This window comes from Bos taurus, chromosome 29 (assembly GCF_002263795.3).
Source record: "Bos taurus isolate L1 Dominette 01449 registration number 42190680 breed Hereford chromosome 29, ARS-UCD2.0, whole genome shotgun sequence".
In the NCBI taxonomy this organism is placed as follows: Eukaryota; Metazoa; Chordata; class Mammalia; order Artiodactyla; family Bovidae; genus Bos; species Bos taurus.
Window position 1 is genome coordinate 6,336,916 of NC_037356.1, and position 24,842 is coordinate 6,361,757.

General features: G+C 38.7%; 1 protein-coding gene across 1 annotated transcript in view; it reads right to left on the reverse strand.

Annotated features, from left to right (window-relative positions):
- Positions 1-24,842, reverse strand: part of TYR (tyrosinase) — a 109,079-nt gene that overhangs the window by 10,506 nt on the left and 73,731 nt on the right. Inside the window, 1 exon segment of the mRNA NM_181001.3 lies at positions 6,740-6,921. Within this exon segment, the coding sequence (NP_851344.1) occupies positions 6,740-6,921 (182 nt within the window).

Sequence of the window (24,842 nt, forward strand, 5' to 3'; positions counted from 1 at the left end):
CCAGTCCATCCTAAAGGAGATCAGTCCTGGGTGTTAATTGGAAGGACTGATGCTGAGGCTGAAACTCCAATACTTTGGCCACCTCATGTGAAGAGTTGACTCATTGCAAAAGACCCTGATGCTGGGAGGGATTGAGGGCAGGAGGAGAAGGGGATGACAGAGGATGAGATGGCTGGATGGCATCACTGACTCGATGCACATGAGTTTGGAGGAACTCCGGGAATTGGTGATGGACAGGGAGTCCTGGCATGCTGCGGTTCATGGGGTTGCAGAGTCAAACATGACTGAGCAATTGAACTGGTTGACTGACAGTCATCAGGACAGTATGGTACTGGCACAAAGACATAAATATAGATCAATGGAACAAAGTAGAAATCCCAGAGATAAATCCATGCACCTATGGACACCTTATCTTTGACAAAAGAAGCAAAAATATACAATGGAGAAAAGGCAATCTCTTTAACAAGTAATGCTGGGAAAACTGGACAACCACCTGTAAAATAATGGAACTAGAACACTTTCTAACACCATTCACAAAAATAAACTCAAAATGGATTAAAGATCTAAATGTAAGACCAGAAACTATAAAACTCCTAGACCAGAAACTATAAAACTCCTATAAAACATAAGTAAAACACTCTCTGACATAAATCACAGCAAGATCCTCTATGACCCACCTCTCAGAGTAACGGAAATAAAAGCTGAAATAAACAAATGAGACCTAATTAAACTTAAAAGCTTTTGCACAAAGAAGAATACTATAAGCAAGGTGAAAAAACAGCCTTCAGGATGGGAGAAAATAATAGCAAACAAGGCAACTGACAAAGAGTTAATCTCTAAAATATACAAGCAGCTCATGCAGCTCAATACCATAAAAATAAACTACTCAATCAAAAAATGGGCCAAAGAACTAAACAGACATTTCTCCAAAGAAGACATACAGATGGCTAACAAACACATAAAAAGATGCTCAACATTTCCCATTATCAGAGAAATGCAAATCAAAACCACAATGAGGTACCATCTCATGCCAGTCAGAATGGCTGCTATCAAAAAGTCTGCAAAAAAATAAATGCTGGAGATGGTGTGGGGAAAAGGGAACCCTCTTCCCCTGAAAGTGGCACTGCACAGTAGTGTGGCCACTATGGAGAACAGTGTGGAGATTCCTTAAAAAAACTGGAACTAGAACTGCCATATGACCCAGCAATCCCACTGCTGGGCATACACACCAAGGAAACCAGAATTGAAAGTGACACGTGCATCCTCCTCTCATTTTTAAAATCAAATGTCAAGTCTTTTGGAATATATTAGAAGAAGGAAGCTCTTAGCAAAGTAGCACCATATAGAAAGCAGGAGTACATTTGCCAACAGGATTCAACCCATTTCGGTTTCATCTTTTAACCAGTTATGAATGTGAAAAAATGATCTGCTACTCAATTTTTTAAAACATCGCTATATTCAATTATAAGAGAAAATGTTTGACTAAAGCAAGAAATTATCAGCAGCCTTAATTATAAACATGTCTGCCTAAATGATGAATAATTAACTGCCTGAACTAAATTATATTGAAAAATTTAAAGACATTTTTAGTAAGGTGGTTAAAGTTTAGCAATTAATAGAGATAAAACTTAAACTCCTTGAAAGTACTATAGGAGCACTAGAATAATTCATAAAATGGAAAATAGGCAACAATTGTTATTTATTTTAAAGCAAAACTTTTCTAAAACTTGTGCAAATTCACAGCTGTATGAAAATACTGTAAATACATAAAACATTTAAAATCAATTTTATTTTAAAAAATCTAACTATAAATAAAAAATAAATACCATTAATCCCTTAATGTGATACTTCTTTCCCTTTTCTTCTCTAATACTTCTTGTTGCCTTTTCGGTAAAGAGTACCCATTTGGACATTAGGGAAGGAACAATGAGGTGGAGCTTGGTAGGCTGCAGTCTACGGGGTTGCAAAGAGTTGAACATAACTGAGCATGAACACATGCATGCATACAATGAGGTGGAGCATGAAAGTCACTACCGCATTGTGATCATAAAGGACTGTAAAGACTGGCAGTTTATATGCTCATGTCTCACACATCAGCATCTACAGGCCCCAATCTCTTCTGAGGTTCGAGGCCATCTAGCTACCTCAGAGACATCTTGACTCTGATGTGCCATTCACCCCATTTCACTGTGTAATGGATACCACCGTGAGATTCTCTCCATGTCTGGCCCTGTTCCTATTGTTACTGCCTTAATGAATTCAATCACCATTTATCATAGGCCAGAAAGCTTAAAGTCATCTCTAATATTTCCTTCTTTCTCATCTATTACATAAATCATTTTCCAAGTTCCATAAATTTTGCTTTCAAAATAACTTCAAATTCTTTTGTCCTTTCTACCTTGCCTCCTATCACTGCTGCTGCAATTCAAATTTCCTTCAGCTCTCCCCTGGATACTTGTAATAGCATTTTCATCAGCCTCCCTGAATGTGCTTTGCGACTGCCATAAAACTTACTACACGCTGCAGCAAACATAATCTTATGAAAACTCAAATTCGACCCTGATTTGTTTAAAATTCATTAATGAATCTGTTATCCTAGCAGTCTGGCCCAAATTCATGATCAAGACTCCCTTTTCAACTAATGAATTCCTCCTGTCATGGATATTCTCTGAAATGTCACTTCATTGACTCCTAGAGATAGGCACATCTCTAAATAAATGAGTCATTAGGAACGTGGTGGTTTAAGGTCTTTCTCTTTCATTAGGAGGAGACTACGTTGCTTGCCACTGTATTTGTAGTGTCTAAAAGAATGCTTTGTACAAGACAGTTACTAAACATATGTATGTAAAAGGAATAAATAAACCAATAAAATCACCTAAAAAATACCTAGTGCAATAGAAGGCTTGAAATACATTCAGTTTAGTTCAGTTCAGTTGCTCAGTCGTGTCTGACTCTTTGCGACCCCATGAATCGCAGCACACCAGGCCTCCCTGTCCATCACCAACTCCCGGAGTTCACTCAGACTCACGTCCATCGAGTCAGCGATGCCATCCAGCCATCTCATCCTCTGTCATCCCCTTCTCCTCCTGCCCCCAATCCCTCCCAGCATCAGAGTCTTTTCCAATGAGTCAACTCTTCGCATGAGGTGGCCAAAGTATGGGAGTTTCAGCTTTAGCATTATTCCTTCCAAAGAAATCCCAGGGCTGATCTCCTTGAGAATGGACTGGTTGGATCTCCTTGCAGTCCAAGGGACTCTCAAGAGTCTTCTCTAACACCACAGTTCAAAAGCATCAATTCTTCAGTGCTCAGCCTTCTTCACAGTCCAACTCTCACATCCATACATGACCACTGGAAAAGCCATAGCCTTGACTAGACGGACCTCTGTTGGCAAAGTAGTGTCTCTGCTTTTCAATATGCCATCTAGGTTGTTCATAACTTTCCTTCCAAGGAGCAAGCATCTTTTAATTTCATGGCTGCAGTCACCATCTGCAGTGACTTTGGAGCCCCAAAAAATAAAGTCTGACACTGTTTCCACTGTTTCCCCATCTATTTCCCATGACGTGATGGGACCGGATGCCATGATCTTCGTTTTCTGAATGTTGAGCTTTAAACCAACTTTTTCACTCTCCACTTTCACTTTCATCAAGAGTCTTTTTAGTTCCTCTTCACTTTCTGCCTTAAGGGTGGTGTCATCTGCATATCTGAGGTTATTGATATTTCTCCTGGTACATTAAAAATATCTAAAAATGACCTGAGTATTAAGCGGTGTGATATTTTTTTTTAGCAAGCTTTATTTATATGTATTGTACTATACACAAGAAAGTGTTAGGCCCTCAGTTGTGTCCATCTCTGTGACCCCATGAACTGTAGCCCACCAGGCTCTTGTGTCCATGGGATTTCCCAGGCAAGAATACTGGATTGGGTTAAGTATACTTTATTTGTGTGTAATTACATGTAAGTCATACTTACATGCATTTATTCTTCATGATAAATATCACTTGTATTCAATTTAATTCATTGATTTTACCCCATACCAGATATTCTTTGGTATTTAGACTAGAGAAGCTTGCAAGATATCAATTCTGATTTTGTAGGGCTTACAGCCAAAGTAGAAAGAAAGAAAGTGAAGTTGCTCAATTCTGTCTGACTCTTTGTGATCCTATGGACTGTGGCCCAACAGGCTCTTCTGTACATGGGATTTTCCAGGCAAGAATACTGGAGTGGGTTGCCATTTCCTCCTACAACAGCCAAGGTAGAGAGGGGGACAAATCATATGTAGAAAAACTAGCATGCAATTCTAACAAAGGAGTGATTAAACATGACTGTGTGTATATGTGTGTATATATATATATATACATATATATATATATAATTATTTTGTATCTGAGAGTTTGACAAATAGATGAAGAGGATCAGAATTTAGCTAGAGAGAATAGTGTGATCAAAAGCATGAGCCCATGAAAGAGTCTATTATGTTCTGGGAATGGAAATCATAAAATCCTGATGGTGAATCTTTGAAAGACTGTTATCAACATGTTCCTTTCTTTACACACTATGGGTGTTTCTAGAAGGAAGGGGAAACATGTCACTGGAGATGACCCTTCTTTTTGACTCACAGGAATTCACCCCCCTTATCACTTCTCCACACTCCACCCTTATCACATCTTAACCCTGTTCACAGTGATCTTAAGGTTTTCAAAGCAATGGCACCCTACTCTAGTACTCTTGCCTGGAAAATCCCATTGACGGAGGAGACTGGCAGGCTGCAGTCCATGGGGTCATGAAGAGTCAGACACGACTGAGCCACTTCACTTTCACTTTTCACTTTCATGCATTGGAGAAGGAAATGGCAACCTACTCCAGTGTTTTTGCCTGGAGAATCCCAGGGACGAGGGAGCCTGGTGGGCTGCCGTCTACGGGGTACCACAGAGTCGGACACGACTGAAGCGACTTAGCAGCAGCAGCAGCAGCAGATCTCCTCCACCAGCCATTTTAGTCCTCTTCCCATTGGCTATGATCTTCAGATAAAACAGCACAGGTCAATCAAACCCATATCTGTCCAACCAATGGCTCCCCAAAGGGCAAGAGAATATTGATAAAATACAGATTCTCCTGTTGACCTTAAAGTGTGGTTCTGCTATGCCACATACTAGCTAGATGGCCTGGGACAAGTTATTCATATGCTTTACGCCTCTATTTTCTCATCTATGATCTGGAAAAAGAAATAATAGTATCTTCATAAGGGTAGTTATGAAGGTTAAAGCAAATAATGCATACAGCACATCTAGAAGAGTTCATGACACCTAAAAAGATTCATAATGTGTTGGCTATTATGAAGTGATTCAGTTTATCACATCTGTGTAATTTCCCGTTGCTCATGCTTCTCAAATTGGACAATTTAGCATTCCAGAAATATATAGTACACTTTATACCTCTATTTTGTTATTCTTTTAGTTTAGAATACTCCCTACTCTTTTCCATCTGGTACCTGCCCACTCACCTTTCACGGCCTCATCTTGTTTCTCTAGTTTGAACTATTCTGAAGTCATTGCTTTCTCCTCTGTGCTCCCGTAGTATTCTGTTTATGACTCCTTTACTGCAATTAACCCAGCCTGATGTTTCATAGTTTCTTTGCCAATGGTCTGATTTGTACACCGAATTTAGAGCTCTTTGACGCTAGAGGTATGTCATTAATGTATGTGTCACTAAGGTGTAACAAGAGGTAGGAAGTTGATAAATGTCATTTATCTGTTCATTTAATTTTACTAATTTATTCACCTTTTCATGAATTATCCATGAATATAATGAAACATCAGTGCTTGTTGAATACCTCTTATCCACAAGCTCTGTGTTGTTTTATTGCTTTTGACCATCTTCTGTTAAGTGGAGAGGACCCTGTAGAATTGAAATCTGGCTCTTACGTATGCTTGTATTTGATACTGGGAAAGTCACTGAGATTGTTTTAGCATCAATGTCCTCACCTTATTCTAGGGATAATAATACTTACCTAATATATTCTGACTAATAATGCATGTATAGTATGGAGTAGACTCTCAGATTGTGTGGGAACTTTGCTATCTGTTCCTCATTTATCAAGAAAATACACACATACTTAAACTAAGGAAGATTATTCAAAGCCTAGGTATAGTTACAATCCTAGGCTTTTATAACACTACCTTAATCATAGTCACAGCAATTATTATTATTATGTCTATTAGCATTATTATTATTAATAGGATTTAATATCAAAATGTTCACAGGTTTTCTTGATAACTCTAGCAGGAAGCTCCCAAAGATGATTCTAAAACTGGTAGATATTTTTCTTGTGCAGACTGCACTAGGTTCTTAATGCCCTTAATTATCATAATATCTCTTTGAGGTATTATATTCCCAATATCTTAGGTTAAGAAGCTGAAATTCAGGGAATGGAAGTCAGAATTCCCAAGGTCACACCAAAGTCTGTTAGCATCAGGTCTCACACTCTCTGATTTTAATTCTTGTGCTCTTCCCAGGTTGCCACACACAGAATGCCTTATATTAAGCACAATGGATAAGAGCTTAAAGATTATTTCAGCTTGGGCCATGTAATAATAAATCAGTGATGAACTAAGGATTATAATGCACTTTCCAAGTTAAAACATTGGGGGATAACACTTTAAAATCATAAGGTTTTGCACACTCTCAAAAAAGATTGGTCACATCAGACTGAGCAATTCATATGAAAGAAACTGAGCTTTACCTGAATCTTGTAGGTAGCTATAGTCGTAGCCTAGATCTTTGGATGAAATAAAGAAGTCACCGTTTCTGTAGAGAGGGATGAAAGGAACCATGTAGGATTCCCGGTTGTGCCCAATGGGTGCATTAGCTTCTGGATAAACATCTTGAAGAGGATGATACTTTCGAAGCCACTGTTCAAAAATACTGCAGAGGAAAGGATTATTCAGAATCAGAAACCTATTGTTGTTGAAGAAATATCTGGAGTTCTTAAAGTAAAATAACAAGGCATATCTTAAAATCTAAAGCCATGGAAATATACCAAACATAGTTTTCATGCTTTGAAAAGATTTTGTAAAGCCACAGTTCATGCTGTCAGGCCCTGATGAAATCCACTCATTTGAGAGAAATATTAGAGGATAATTTTGGAAAAGGAATTTCTTAGATGATAAGTGAAAGTTAAATGACAAGTTAAAACCCTTCAGAATGCCACAGAGCAAGTGTAATTATTGGCTGAGTGACAACCGAGACATAGTCATAAATAATATATGTCTCTTATCTCAAAGAAAGTTCACCCAAAGAAAGAACATGCAAAACTAAATTGGAATCAGTATTAGAAGTTGGCTATTTTTTGATCATGGTAGGGGACTTTATTTCAACCTCCTTGTTATATTTAGAGAAGTATATGTTTAATGAGGGCTGTCCCTGTTGGTTTGGCGGTAAAGAATCTGCCTGCAATGCATCAGTCCCTGGGTTGGGAAGGTTCCCTGGAGAAGGGCATGGCAACCACTCCAGTATTCTTGCATCTCATGGACAGAGGAGCCTGGTGGGCCACAGTCCATGGGGTCACAAAAAGTTGGACATGACTGAAGTGACTTAGCATGCATGCACACATACTTCATAAGTCTTGTTGAGAAAAAGAGCTCACCTTCCATGACAGAAGGTAAACATACTTAGCACTTACCATTTCCCAGCTTCCCAGAAAGCTAAAGTATGACCACATGATCAATACTCAGCCAATCAGACATACCCATTCAAGACTGAAACAGGAGATACTGATACGAAAAAGCAAGGACAACGGAAAAGCATTCTAGCAGTGGGCAAGGGCAGTGGTGCTAACATCATCCTGTTTATAAGCATGAGATCAGAGGTATCAGTAAAGGTAAGTGCTGCCCAGAGGCAGCCTGTGTTCGAGAGCACAGCTTTGGCAGATGATTTGGCTGCTGCCCTCCTTTCTCGTTCTTACCTGTTTCTCAACCTGCATCTCCACGATCTCCTGAATTATCCATTATTCTTTCAGCAAATTTGTTCCCTTTTTAATTCAGCCAGAGTGAGTTTCTGTTGCAAGCAATGAAAAACCCTGACAGGAACAAAAGCTAAAAAGCTAAGAGATCAAAACTGTCCAGTAGGGACGGAAGTGAAACTAAGTATAACAGAACATGTAGTGGATAATTACAGGGGTGACAAAGACAATGCCTTTGTATGACCAGACCACATAGCACAGAGGGAAGAACACTAGATCTGGGGTCAGAAAACTCCCCTTGGGTCCGAGATTTGTGATTTAAGAGCTGTATACACTGCATAAGCTCATAAGCAAATCACAGAAACTCTTGAAGGTTTAGCCTTCACATCCTTAAAATGAAAGTAATAATATCTATCCCATCTGTCTCCAAACAAATTCTCCAACGTGGTAGTTTTTAGGAAAGTGCTAAATAGATAAGCTATTGTTATTTAGCTCTAGAATTAAAGCTCGGAGGCAAAAGTTTTGTGCAAGAAGCTGGTATCTAAAAAAAAAAAAAAAAGTGATGTTTCAAGTAGACAGAGAAGTTTAAAAAAAATTTTTTTTTGAAGTACAATAAAGACGAGAACAAGGAAGCCAGACGGCAGCAGTGATGATTGCTTTTTGGTGATGAAAAAGAATTCTATTTGTTTAAAAAATCCGGACTTCAAATGCTAGTTGTGGTCACAGTTGTTTTCATTGTGAATTAATTGAAGGATAAGTAGGCTGCTGATAAATACCTCGATTATTAAATACATTTTCTGAGTATTTACTATATATTTAGTTTTGAAGAAATATGAACCTACGTAAAACTCAAGTTCTGTGGGTTTTGACAAAGTTGTCTTAACGTTAAGACAACTTTAAAACTCTAAAATGTTTTAACCTGTTTAATTTTTCTTTTATTCATCTGAATAATGAGAGTGATATTTAAGTCATGAAGGTATTGCAAGGATTAATTAAGCAACCTAAATGTCAGATGAATGGATAAAGAAGATGTGATATATATTTTTATATATATATATATATATATATATATATATGTATATATACACACACAATGGAATATTGCTCAGCCCATAAAAAAGAATGATATAATGCCATTTTCAGTAACATGGATGGACCTAAAAATTACCATGCTAAGTGAATTAAATAGGTAGATAAAGACAAATATCATATTATATTACTTATATGTGGAATCTAAAATAGGATACAAATGAACTTATTTATAAAACAGAAATAGACTCACAGACATAGGAAAAACTTATGGTTGCTAAAGGGGGAGGGAGTAGAATGGTAAAATAGGAATTTGGGATTAACACATATATACTACTATACATAAAATAGATAAACAAGGACCTACTGTATTCAATGTCTTAAAATAACCTCTAATGGGAACTGTATTCAATGTCTTGTAATAACCCATAATGGAAAAGTATCTGAAAAGTATATATACACATGGGCATCCCTGGTGGCTCAGTGGTAAACAATCTGACTGCCAATGCAGGAGATGCGGGTTCAATCCCTGGGTCAGAAAGATCACTAAGAAAAGGAAATGGCAACCCACACCAGTATTCTTGCCTGGGAAATCCCACGGACAGAGGATCCTGGCGGGCTACAGTCCATGGGGTTGCAGAAGAGTTGGACATGACTCAGTGACTAAATAACAACAATGTATGCATATATATGTGTGTGTGTGTGTGTGTGTACAATATAAACTAATCAATTTGCTGTACACCTGAAACATTGTAAGTCAACTCTACGTCAATAAAAATTAATTAATTGAAAAGATTAAAGGGTTAATTAAAATAGCATAAGTAAGATATTGGAACAGATCCTGATGCTGGTAAAGACTGAAATCTAAGGAGAAGGTGCAACAGAGGATGAGACAGTTAGATCGCATCACTGACTCAATGGATGTGAATGTGAACAAACTTTGGGAGACGATGAAGGAATGGAGCCTGGTGTGCTGCAGTCCACGGGGTCTCAGAGTTGAACACAGCTTAGTGACTGAGCAACAACAACTGAAATATATGGCTAAGCGTTGGACAGATGGTGAGGAGACGCCGTCTTCACCCCACAGCATCTTTCTCTTCTTCATGATTCATGTTATACTAGAAGTTACAGCTGGTGAGAGATGTGAGACATGCTATCACAGAAATGCCAAAGCTGTGCATATTTGAACTAGCTCTTTTAAAATGGTTATTATTCTTTAAGCAGCAATGGGGAAACAGTATTCAAGAGGAATTTTTTTTTTTTTTTTTTGGTGTGTACCTCCATTTCCTCAAGTGAAGAAATTAGAAACTGGCTTAACTGGCTTAACAAATAAATCCCAAATTCTTTTCAAGTCCTGTATTTTATGAACTACTCTTCTTATTTTGATGTCTATGGTTTTCTTCTTTTCATGAAAGCATTACTTGTTCATTACACAAAATTCAGAAAATAGAAACATGCAAAAAGGAGAAAATTAAAAAAAAACACACATACTTGCTTAATATTTCTGTTAGTTTTTTAAATATGCAAATATAACACTATATATATATTTTAACAAAAAGAATTATAACATAGACACTATTTTATAAGACTTTTTATTAGTATTAAATGTTGAAGTTATATTTAAACATGTTTAAACAATATTATCCCAGGGACGGGGGAGCCTGGTGGGCTGCTGTCTATGGGGTTGCACAGAGTCGGACACAACTGAAGCGACTTAGCAGCAGCAGCAGCAGAAACAATATTCAGCAGTTTGCAAGTGGTAAATCTATTTTTTAATGAGAAGGAGGCCCTCTGATAATTAATCTCTCCCCATCCCTATTAAACTTTGGCTGATTTAGAAACAGTCCAATATACAATGAGCTATTATATAAGAGCTTCAGGCAGACATTGTGCCTTTTGTCAATTGAGAAAAATTACTCTTATAGTTCAGTTTATATATAATCTTATTTCTGCCAAGAAATAAAAATTCTTTACCTAAATAGGACAAGGACATCAATTCTTAGCACCAAGAGATATAATGGATGAAACCATTAATGTGCTCACCTACCTTATCCACCTTTTAAAATGAAGGTATTAATCCTGTTTAAATTCTTCATCAGTGGTTCTCATCTTCAGTTAATTTCATCACACCATGTCTAGAATGGCTCACATCAGAATACTAATGTTTAACTTGGATAAGCACACTGACATTTTGGGAAGCAAATTATCTTCTTACCAAAGATTTATTTAACCTGCATCTAGATGGTTTTCTGGAAGCCTGGGCAACAATGAAATGCACAAGAGAGGGTTTAGGAAAAGGTTAAGCTGATCACAGACAAAAACAAGGAGGAATGTGTTTTATGTATAAAAATAGCACGGATGTCTGGTCACTTCCATCCTTACAATAAGACAAAGCTAGATAAGTGGAAAATCAATAACTTTTCTTGGACTTATGAGAGAACCGAGGTCACAGAGCAGACTACTTCTCCCCAAACTGCAGAGATAACTGCAAGCAGAGGAACTCAACTGCTATTCCCTTTTCAGGAGGAGAAGCTAGATCCATAAACCCAAACACTTTGATAAATGCCTGGAGACTGGTGATGAGAGAAGCTAGTGATGAGATGGACGGCTAGTGATGAGAGACACTCCTGGGACCCATAGTCTTAGGGGGATTCCCACACATGTGGGGCTTTTACTTCCAGGAACTCTGTCCAGTTTTCACAATAAAGATCTGAGAAAGATCCTCTCCTGGCTGTGTTGGGGGAGGGAAAGAGTATCCATTGTGAAATACGCACAGAGGTCTTCTCCACACCAAAGCCCTTCAATCCAGAGGAAATAACCACCAGAGTAGTATTCCAGTAGGGGGAAGGGAACTCCTCAGTCCAGCCTCTTCCAGCCTTCCTGTCTCATTTAAGGCTACATGGGTCAGGGCTTCTAGGAAACAGATTGGGAATATGACAACTAAAAAGGGAGATCAGAGGTGGAAAAATCAAGAAGCTATACCACTGCAGAAACACTCATGACAGTCATAGCCCGAAGACACTGGCCAACTAAAAGATTGAAATTTAATCAGAATACTATAGGACACTTTCCCTCTCCTGTACTCTACCATGATACCAACAGAGTTCTAATATGATAAGAGTGGATTATAACTAAAAGATCTGTGAGACAAATAGTTTCTGAGGAATAGTAGCACTTTGAGTCATAGAATAAATGTTTGATTATAAGCAACAGTGTAAAATAATAGTCTCTGTGGAATAGTATCAATTTGAGACATGGAATAAACGATTGTAAGCAAAAGTGTAAAATAAATATAGATGAATGCAAACTGATAATATGTATACCTACCTACATCTACCATGTGGAAGAATTCCAAATAATTATGCAGACATCTCATCCTCTATCATCCCCTTCTCCTCCTGCCTTCAATCTTTCCCAGCATCAGGGTCTTTTCCAGTGAGTCAGTTCTTCTCCAGAGAAGGCAATGGCACCCCACTCCAGTACTCTTGCCTGGAAAATCCCATGGATGGAGGAGCCTGGTAGGCTGCAGGCCACGGGGTCGCTGAGGGTCGGACACGACTGAGCTACTTCACTTTCACTTTTCACTTTCATGCATTGGAGAAGGAAATGGCAACCCACTCCAGTGTTCTTGCCTGGAGAATCCCAGGGACGGCAGAGCCTGGTGGGCTGCCGTCTATGGGGTCGCACAGAGTTGGACACGGCTGAAGTGACTTAGCAGATGCAGACATTTTGAGTACATAAAGGAGCAATGCGTAACTCCCGCTCCTTATGTATGGGGTGTCTGTAGTAACTTTCCCCCAAAGAGCGCAATATGGAAGGGCAGTGGAACCATTTAGGAGTTTGAAAGTGAAAGTATTAGTCGCTCAGTCATGTCCGACCCTTTGCCAACCCTATGGACTATAGCCCGCCAGGCTTCTCAGTCCATGGAATTCTCCAGGCCAGAATACTGGAGTGGGTTGCCATGCACTTCTCCAGGGGATCTTCCCGACTCAGGGATCAAACCCAGGTCGCAGATTCTTTACCATCAGAGCCACCAGGGAAGTCCTTAGGTTTGAGAAAACTGGTGAATATGGTATCTGCCAAGTGACCAAAGCAAACACTGCCCATGGTCAGCCATGTTGATAGCGTGTACCCTTGATATGATGGGGAGAGAAGAGTGCTTTCCACTCGGTCCTCTTCCTCCCCAAGTAACTACAGTCTACAAAATTCCAGTTGAGGGTCAATCTGTAAAACACCTGAGCAGTACTCCTCAAAACTGTCAAGGTCATCAAAAACAAGCAAAGCTTGAAAAATAGCCACAGTCAAGAAGGAGGGAGGAGACATGATCACTAAATGTAATATGAGATCCTGGATGGGATCTTGAAATACAAAGAGATATTAGATAACAACTAAGTAATCTTAATAGACTGTAGTTAATAATAATATAGTGAAGTTGTTTCTTGAATTGTGACAAAACTTCCATACTGATGTAAATTAAGAATAGGGGAAACTGGATGTGAGATATATGCAAACTCTGGTATGTAAAGAGAAAATGATTCTTAAATTTCCTTTTTAAAAATAGAACAACAGGATTCAGGATGGGGAACACATGTATACCTGTGGCGGATTCATTTTGATATTTGGCAAAACTAATACAATTATGTAAATTTTTAAAATAAAATAAAATTTAAAAAAATAAAATAAAATAAAATAGAACAACAAAGAAACCTAATGTGATTGGATATTAGGGAACTGATTTGCTTTAGTACATTCACTGGTACAACACAATTGTATAAAAACAATAGAATTCTTTTTCATTGACTTATTCAACCATTTCATAAATAGTTGAATACATATACGCATCTATAAACTGGCTCTTTGTCGGGTATTGATGTAGTTCTGTGTCCTTGTAGTACTTAGATCTAGTGGTGGAGATAGATACTAACCAGTAATTTCAGAAATGTATCTTTAGTTACAGACTGAAAGATACAAAAGCAACCTGGCAATACAATTTAGTGAAGAGGTCTGATTGATTCTGCCGCCTTTGGGAAAGTCTTTGATGGTGTTAAAGGATGACTATTTGGAGAAGTGGTATATGAGTTTTTCTGAAAAAGAATAGAATTTGCAAGAACCTTCAATGGGAGGCTACATTCTCTTATCTGTCTCACTCCTCCCGTAGCTTCACTTATTATCTACAGCTGATGACTTCTCAATTTATATTTACAGAGTAAATCTTGGTCTTAAATCTCAGCCCAAATTTCCAGCTGCCCATCTGGCACCCTCATTGAAATATCTCAAAAGCATCTTAAAGCACAGCACACAGAATCTTCAAAAATCGTGACATTAACATCTCTTCCTTATGCTACCCTTCTCCACTGATCTGTAACTTTGGGAATAAAAATATCTGTCCAGCCAGAATATGTAGAGTGACCAATGTATCTATGGAGAGAACAGTTTGAGATGAAGCTAGAGAGGAATCAGGGTCAAAATCAAGAAGGGCAGTTGAGGACATGCAAGAAGTATTTGCAATTTCTCCTAAGAGCAATAGGAAGTCACTGTTTGTCTCTGCAGTGGTGAGAGATAACATGAACAGATAATTTTTTAAAGAGTACACAGATTGCACTGTGAAGAAAGAACTGGAGGATAGTCAGAACTGATGTGCAGGGAACAAGGGAGGAGGAAATCAGCAAGAAAATGTATCTATGTTAAAAAAAAAAAAAATGTGTAGCTTTCCAAGTGGTACAACTCAGGAGTGAGGCATCACAGAAGACTCCACATTTTCTGGTTAAAGGGGACTCACAATCAAAACAGAAGCAGAAGAAAGGAAACTGGAGAAATTCGGTAAGGCCCTGGAGGCAGATAAGAACCCAGGTCTTTGGGCTGATATACTCGGGCTGCTTTTTCCTCTGACACTCCAGTCACCTCTGCCGGGGACTTGGTTTTTTTCTTCCTTATTTTCCCCAAGTGGATCCTGAATTACTTCTGTCACTGACTAAGCCTTGCATTCGGGGGCAGGGTTTGGAGACAGGACTGGAAACGTACAGAAAAACAGATGCTAGAATATGAGTTAAAGACTCCAGTTCAGAAGTTATCTCTGAAAATAGAAAATAGTCTATAGTCATCCACTATAGTCTATAGTCATCCTGTTTTCTTTCCCTGTGGGAGGAACAAACCTAGAATGAGACAGACATTGTTTTCAGAGCAAGCAAAAGTACACTGGAGAATATCAGTGCTATCTCCTAGCTACAAAACCTCATCTTTCTAATCTTCCTTTTCTCTGTGCCTAACACATAGTAGGTGTTTAATATTTACATGATCATTGCTGCCGCCCTCCTGAGTTTATAATCTCACCCAGGAGAATGAGTTCTTAATAAAGCCATTTCTCTTAACACAACCTCTCGGTGTATGTTGCTTATTGACGTAAGCTTCAACAAATCAAGGAGGTAACTGTTATATTGATCCCATTTTACAGAAGAGAACATTGACTCAAAGGGTTGAAACTCTGCCAATGCTGACCCAACAAGACTGTGGCAGAGAATCCAGTGTTTCATGTCAGATTTCTGTTAGTTTTACAATTATACTCAACTTGCAGAGCTGTGGCCAGAGCCCAGGTGTTCTATTCCAAGTTAAATATTCTTCCACTAACAAGCGAAATGTTATTTATTACTATTTAAAGCAGAAAGATGGACAAAGCATTAATGCTTTACTCCAGGTGGTGCTAGTGGTAAAGAACCCATCTGCCAATGCAGGAGACTTGAGATGCGGGTTCGGTCCCTAGGTTGGGAAGATGCCCTGGAGAGGAGCATGGCAACAATGCCAGTGTTCTTGCCTGGAGAATCCCATGGACAGAGGAGGCTGGGAGGCTATAGTCCATAGTGTTGCACAGCATCAGACACGATTGAAGTGACTTAGCACACACTAAGCATTTTAGAGCTGTGCACAGAAGTGAGAACTAGGTATCCTTTGTCATTTTTACTTTACCTGAGAAATGAACATTTTATTACAAAGTGTCTCAACAGTGGAGAGAAGAGTTGTGAAATATTAACATCGATAGTCTAAAGACGTGATTTTTATTTGTGGAACCTTTTTACTTCCTCCCAAAGGCCATGAGAACCCATAGACCAGCACTGGCTTAGTAGGTCACAAAGTGGCGACAGAGAAGGGGGCCAAAGAGAATGGCCTTGGCACGGATTCTGGGTCTGTGCGTTGACCTGTCCTTGAGGACCAATGGAGAGTTCCTCCCAAGGGAGGCCAGTGAGCACCTGTGAAGTGACTCTGGAAGTGCTGAGCCTTATCTAGAAGCTGACACTCACTGCAGGCACGTGGGAGAAAGAGGAGCTAAGGGAAGAGGTGCAACGCATGCTGTGAACACAGGGGAGCCCTGCAGGAGGTGCGGACAAAAGGGCAAAAATCCAGCTTTAACCGTTTATAAGCAAAGGTTCAATGCCTGAGTGCGTGCTAAGTCGCTCTCAGTCATGTCAGACTCGAGAGACCCTATCCACGGGATTCTCCAGGCCAGAATACTGGAGTGGGTTGCATGTCCTCCTCCAGGGTATCTTCCCAACCCAGGGAGTGAACCCTCACCTCTTATGTCTTTTGCATTGGCAGGGGGGTTCTTTACCACTAGTGCCATCTGGGAAGCCCAAAGGTTCAATAAAAAGTCCCAGTTTTGGTGCTGGGATTTGGGGGCCCCAAAAGAAGCCAAAACATAAAATTTCTTGAGAGACCTTGATTCGTATTTCTGGTTTTGGTTTTGTGAGAGGAGAGAGGATAATCTTTGTGAGCCTCAGTTTACTCATCTGTAAAATGTGGATAATAAACTTCAAAATGCCGTGAGATATAACTGAGATTAGGTGTACAGTACACCCAGAACAGTGCCAACACACAGTAAGCACTCAACAGTGGGTAATTGTTGTTGTTGTTCTTGCACTCATCAGAAGCCATCATTTCGGAAGTTTAATATAAGGAGCCAATTTGAATTCCCTTAGAACAGAGGTTTTATATTTCTACTCCTTGGGAATTTTGGTGTATCACAAGAAGGATGGAGTTAACTTAACAAACAAATATGTCAGTGAATTTTATTTCTTGTTTTAAAGAAATTATATGAACAGAGAGTGAATTAATTATAGAAGTTAGCTTCACAGATGCTGAAATTGGATTGCTCAGATTCAGATTTTGGTTGTGATGCTCAGAAGCTGTGGAAACTTGGGCAAACTATTTCACCTCTGTGTGCTTCAGTTTCCTTCCCAGGAAAATGACAGCTACAATATGGGTTGGATTGTGCCTGCCCAAAATACACATGTGGGTTTTCAGAAAGTGGTTGTATTTAGAGATAGGGTCTTTAAAGAGCTAATTAAGTGAATATGAGATCCTCGGGGTTGGTTCTAATTCATTATGTCTGGTGCCCTTATAAGGAGGAGAAATTTGGACACAGACAGGTACAACAGAAGGAAGAGCCTGTGAAGACACAAGGAAAAGGGAGTCAAGAAGAAACCGTGAAGTGAGGTCTCAAAAGTCACCAGTTTTGCCCATACCTTGATCTTGAAATTTCTAGTCTCCAGGATTGCAAGAAAATAAATTTCTCTTGTTTAAGCCACCAAGTCTATGGTACTATGTCATGGTAGCCGTAGTGGTTTAATACAAAACAGCATGTTATATGAAGGGTTTCTTGTAAGTATTTAGTGAATAAATATATGTAAAATTACTTAGAATAATACATATAATAGAATACAGAATGCTGTTACTTTTATGAAAATTATAGCTACTTTGTTTTTAAGTTTCTTATTGGAGTATAATTGCTTTACCATGTTGCATTAGTTTCTGCTGTGGAACAAACTGAACCAACTCTATGTACACATACATCCCTCCCTCTTAGGCCTCCCGCCTGCCCCACTCCTTTCCACCCCCCAGGTCATCACAGAGCACTGAGCTGAGCCCCTTGTGCAATACAGCAGGATCCCATTAGCCATTATTTTACACGTGGTAGTGAATACATGTCAGTGCTAATCTCTCAGTTCATCCCTCCCCTTCCCCTACTGTGTCCACATGGCATTTTTGTGTGTGTTCTTGAATTTTGAGTCTGTTTTTGAGTTCTTCTTCCTTTGCTGTTGCTGTTTAGTTGCTAAGTCATGTCCAACTCTTTCTCAATCCCAAGAACTGCAGCCCACCAAGACGCGTCTGTCCATGGGATTTCCCAGACAAGAATACTGGAGTGGGTTGCCATTTTGTTCTCCAGGGTATCTTCCCAACGCAGGGATCGAACCCATGACTCCTGCATTGCAAGTGGATTCTTTACCATGGAGCCACCAGGGAAACCCCTTTCCTTATGATTTCCTTAAACTTTTATTTGCCACTGTATCCTTTGCTTCTTTAAGGCTTTTAGGGTATAAAAACATCAATCAGATTTACTGTTTCCCTCCTTTGATCATTACATATGTCATGCTAGATTGTAATTATTTGATTTTGTGTCATTCTCCAATAGTATATGGGGAATCCAGGGAGAGTAATTACATTGTCTTATTGGTCACTGCAGACCAAATGGCCATCACAGTGCCTTCTCATTAACAAAAGGGATAGATTTGTGTAGATCAAAAATAGGTAAAATTTGAGAATTTTGTAGTATTTTTGGGAGAGAGCCTACATTTTATCAAATTCTGAAAGAGTATGAATTAAAGAATCATTTACTTAGTGGTTAACTATTAGAACTGAGAGAAGGAGAAATCCAAGAGATGCTGATGATTTATTTTGAGTTGGTTGTCTCTAAATGTGGAGTTACTCTCTGACCCACACCAGTTAGCACAGTGTCTGGCATGTAATAAGCATTGTTGTTGTTGTTGTTTTTCTGTTGCTTAGTCACATCCAAAACTTTGAGACCCCATACCCAGCCTCCCTGTCTATCACCATCTCCCAGAGCCTGCTCAAACTCATGTCCATCGAGTCAGTGATGCCATCCAACCATCTCATCCTCTGTCATCCCCTTCTCCTCCCACCTCCTTCCTTTTCTGCTGAGACCACTGGAAAGACTTGGAGCCTTTCTTTGGGTTTGAAATAACAGTGTCCCAGTAATTCTTCATCTTCATGTTGCTGGCTAATGATATTATAGAACTCATTTAAGGAGTATTTGAAAATTTTTACTGAAAAGCAATACTTTTAAAAGAAATGGACACTTTAAGAGCATAAATTATTAGGAATGAGTAGCTGCAAATGAAAAGCCTGCTATACAGCTAAAAAATTCAACCTCAGTTGACTATAATTCCAAATATATACTCTACTCCACAATTTCTTAGCTTAGTTGAGGAAAAGGCAAAGAAGTCTTTGGGGAATGGTACGGAGTGAAAACCAGATTACAATCATTTAAGCTAATGATAAAACTTGAAGGAACTTAGGGTACAAACCAAAATATCAATGATAGCGAACTGAAAAAAAAACAGTAAACTAGAAGTCTAAGGGGAGGAAAAGGCAGTTTCATAAGCTACTGTTTTTTTCTTTTCCCATAAATATTTACTGGTATCATAAAGTGGCAAGGTACACTACTAAGAACTGTGTACACTACCATATGTAAAATAGGCAGCCAATGGAAATTTGCTGCATGACTCAAGGAACTCAAACCAAGGCTCTGTAACAACCTAGAGGGATGGGAAAGGGTGGGAAGTGGGAGGGAGCTTTAAGAGGGAGGGGACACATGTAAACCTATGGCTAATTCATGCTGATGCATGGCAGAAACCAAAGCAATATTGTAAAGCAATTATCCTCCAGTTAAAAATAAATATTTTAAAAAACATGAAAAAAGCAAGCCATAGTGCTTCCCATATGAAGATAACATGCACCCAGAATTGAGAGAAAATTCATTAGACAAAAATTGATTGAAATCAAATGAGCCAAGCTGCACTCACAGACCAGAGCTAGTTAGAGTGAATTTGTGAAAAAGGTATCCTAAAGGGTCAGCCCTCTCAGCTGATGCTCAGTGTAAGTGAGAGGAAGGCTATTCATGTGGCTCTCAGTAGACACTACTGATTGACCTTCAGAGTCTCTGTGCTCTTACCTGGGAAGTTGTGCTAATAAAGCTTACCTTGTTCCTTTCACTATGGTGCCCATTTTGTAATTCGTTAAATATTGTATCTTGAACCCACTACATGTTAAATTCCAAGGATGGAAAAGTAATGTTCCGATTCTCATGGATCTCACTCCATGATAAAAAGATAAATAAAATTTCAAAGCAATGTAAATGACACTTTGGAGGGGGCATGTGTATAAAACCTATGGGATTACAGAAGAAGCAGCTAACTGCTGGAGTCAAGGAAAGTTTCACAGCAGGGATGATATTTAAACTGGATGGATAGATTATGGGGAAGGCATTGCACAGACCAACAGGGAGCCTGGGCACTCATGCTACTGAAAAATGAAAGTGGCTTGTTGTGTCAGAGTGGAATATAGAGTTGTGCAGGATCAACAGGAAGTGAGACAAGAAAGGTGAGAAGAGTCAGACTGTAAAAGATCAGCTGTCCACCAAGGAGATGGAAGAAGTAGGGATGGGGAAGTAATTTTAATTCCATTCTCAGAGTTAATTTGCCATCTAAGTACACCTGATAAGGAGTGAACATGACTGAACTTGAATTTTCTAAATGCAATTATAATGGATATGTATATTATTAGATAACAATAAATCAACATCTATTACTTCTGTCTATTGAAGATCGCACAGTGTAACAGTGGACCAATAGTAAAACCTATGCAGACAATTACTACTTTTCTGCAGGTAGTTACGATGCCTCTCTTTCATACAAAATTTCTCTTCTCTTAACTTTTCCATCACTTTCTACTCTTCAGAGTGATGCTTGTAAACAACTAAGCAATTCAGTAAATGATCTCCCAATTTATTTACGATAGTCTGTGTATCTAGTACTAGGGCTTGGGATTTCTGAATACTATCAATTATATTATCTTCTCCAACACATACTTCGCCAAAGCAGAGTCTTCAGTAACAGTAGCAGTAGTGAGAGTTAGCTCATATAACACTCACTATATATCAGGTACCATTCTAGGTACTCCTATATGGGAACTCAATTAATCCCCAAATAATTCCATAAGGAATGTTCTGTTGTTATCCCTATTTTGTGCATGAGAAAACTGAACCACAGAATGGTTATGACAATGGCCCATGATCACATAGCTTGGATTCAAATCCAGGATTTGGAAGGATTCAAATGCAGGAGTGGCAGGATTCAAATCTAGGCAGTCTGATCTCAGTACTAGCTCTTAGCCTTAGCAAAGTATGGCCTCATGGTGGTATTCACATTAAAATACAGGGAAAAAGAAAAAACAAGCAAACAAAAAGCAGGAGTTTAAATAACTTTCCTCAGTTTGTTTAGTTAATAAATGTAGCAGCAGGACTCAAACTCAGGTTTACTGCACTTAGCACTTCCCGTAAATGCTTCCAGTTGTGCGTTTTGCAAACACACACACACACACACACACACACACACAGTAGACCTGTGTGACTTGCACATTTTCCAATTTAGTCAGGAAAAGAAAAAGAATGTTGGAAAGAGATTTTGAGTCTCAGAGATTTTCTGTGACTGAGTATTAGAAATGAAAGCTCAATCTGTTCACTGCTATATTCATAGAACTTAGAATAGCATCTGTACACAGCTGCTGCTTCTGCTACTGCTAAGTCACTTCAGTCGTGTCCGACCCTGTGCAACCCCAAGGACTGTAGCCCACCAGGCAGCCCCGTCCCTGGGATTCTCCAGGCAAGAACACTGGAGTGGGTTGCCATTTCCTTCTCCAGTGCACAGCTGGCACTCAATAAATGTTGGATAAATAACAATCCCAGAGGGATATGGATAATATATTGTACATATTCAGTGAACAGTGGTGGTGGTTTAGTATTTAAGTTGTGTCCGACTCTTGTGACCCACAAACTGCAAGCCCACCAGGCTCCTCTGTCCATGAGATTTCCCAGGCAAGAATGTTGGAGTGGGTAGCCATTTCCTTCTCCAGATATTTAGTGAATATTTATTCACTAAATGGGGATTTATTGAGCATCTCCCCATACAGGCAGGTCAGGCAGTATACATGGTAATGTGGAAGATAAAAGGCTACAAAAGGCAGAGTCTTTCCCATAAGCAATGTTTAGGAAGGATTTATACCATTTACACATATTGTTTTTGTATCTTTCCTTTAGTCAAGGCTCTAGGACCTGTATATGATGTGAAAAGCCTTTTTAGGTATTGATACTTAAAAGTCATCCTTTGTGGTAATAACAATATGCTCAAGGTGGGCATAATTAGCATACAGTTTCACCCACCTAACATTCCTTTCATGAACACTAGACAATACTCTGTGGTTTCCAACTTTCCCTGTGAATTATGGTTTTAATACGATTATGTCTATGTCATAGGGGCTTCCCAGGTGGCACTAGTGGTAAAGAACCCATCTGCCAATGCAGGAGATGTAAGAGTTGTGGATTCGATTCCTCTGTCGGGAAGATCCCCTGGAAAAGGGAAAGGCAACCCACTCCAGTATTCTTGCCTGAAGAATCCCATGGACAGAGGAGCCTGGCAGGCTACAGTCTTTGGGGCCGTGAAGAGTCGGACACGACTGAAGTGACCTAGCACAAACGCAAGCTTATATAAACATCACTTTCAATATGATGTTAATGGCTTTACTGATTATGGTAGGATCCACCTCATTCTGATGGTCACAGTGGGAAGTCCATCAAACTAAATAGATAGAGAACTCCTTCATTTGGAGAGATAACACCTTCCTCCAGACAAAGGATATTGCTACCATTTTAGCACAGTGCCCTTCAGACACAGCTTGTATAATTTCAGCCTCTCATGGAATTGATATTGGTTTGATAGGAATTCAGAGAAGTTATGGAATTATTCCTTCACCTCATAGACTACATCACAACCTAGAGATAACATGCATTCACAGTTAAACAAAGACTATAAAATCAATTTTATTTCCCTTGCTGGCTCTAAGAGTCCATGTTAATAGAAATTACTAAGATCCTCATTTTTCATCTTGGCTCACTAATAGGATATTTGTCAATTTATCAATATCCATAGCTGGCCTGCATATTTGCTGGTCTCTGTCTCTTTTCCAGAACATATAATGAGAAAACTGAATAAGTTAATTCAGTACATATATATTTTAAAAGGGAGTAATGAGGAAAGTGAGCCGATAGGACAAAAATCTATGATTGTCAGCTTAAGGCATTTGCACTTCTCCAGATGTAATGAGTCTGTGTTGCCATTTGAGAGGGTGAATGACATGAAAATAACTTATGCATAAAAGGATTTATATGAAAGTGTCACACTTTTTTTAGTTGGAGGGAATTAGAGGATTTTTTGGTTGGAGAGATTAGAGGCAACGCATACTTCTAGGCAGTTAAGTATCTTACAGCCTCTACTAAAATGTAAGAAAAATCAAAGGTAATGTGTGTAAATGAGATAAGGGAGCAAAGAAGATCACAAATGTTTGAACACCAAGGATGCCATCTGGCAGAGGGAAAAAAATCATTCTGAGCTCAAGTACTGCATTTCAATGAACAGAAAATATTCCATGCACGCCTAAGAGTATTTATGATGTTGTACAATTATAGAAACATATGCAACAGAAATGCATAAATAATTTATAAAGTAATAATACTAATATCATTAGCCATTTAGATGAAAAAATATATAATGTGCTCAAGACTAGCATAATGAACAAAGAAGACAATGTAAAACATCCTTTAGAAAGTAAATTCATCTGGAGCTGACAACCTGACATCTTAATCACAACTAATGATTCTGACGGCTGGAAGGAAAGAGCCCAGGAAAACACAGGTCAAGGACTGAAGAAGAGATTATTTTCTGTGTGATTTTCTTTAAAATAGTAGTTATATACCCATCTAGTCACTTTTTTTTTTCCTGCAGCTGAAATCTTCATCTACGAATATGCCCTAATCTTTCCTTTCCTACTCCTCTAATCTCCTATTCAACTTGAGAAAAACTGATGATATATTTCTTACAAAGGTCAGTGATCTGTCCCCCAACCTGGAATGCTGCTATGGAACACTTTCTCATCTTTACACCAGTATGTCACAAACTACATTTGTATATATTGAGTACCTATCATTTTTTAACTTTAAAATTTCCTCTTAATAAGATTTATCTCTTTATTAATATTCTCTGGTAAGTTGCCCTTCTTATATTGTCCTTTAATTCTTTATATATGGTATCCTTTAGCTCCCTACACATATTTAAAATAATTTATTAAAGTATATTCCTAGGAAGTCTAACGTCTAGATTCCCTTAGTCACAGTTTCCACTGACTGTTTTTCCTTCCTTGTGTGTGGGATACACTATTTGTCTTTTCATTCATTATGAATACAATTTTTAAATACTCAACAAAATACCACCAAACCCAATCCATAAATACATAAAAAGAATTATACAGAGTAACGAAGTGGGATTTATCCTAGGAATTCAAGTTTGGTTTAACATCCCAAAATCAATTAATGGAGTTCACTCATGATCTCCTAACTAAAGAGAATAATAGGATTAAATAATGAGAATAATTTTTAATTATCATTAGAAGAAATTCAGTACAACAATAGTGGCATATGTTTTAAGACGTTCCAAATGTTTCTGTTGTTACTCACTGATGTTAGGTCAACAAACACATTTGCAAAATTGAATTTCAGCTTGGAACAAAAGAATGTAGTCACAAGTAAATGAAGTTTCAACACTGCCCTGGCTTTTGGTAGGTAAATCTTAAATGCAGAATCCAGGGATCCAAACAGAAGCATTCAAAGGCACGTGATGGACTCTGGTTTGACTTTGACTTACCTAAATTCACAGGTATTGAAAAGTCATTCCTGGGTCTT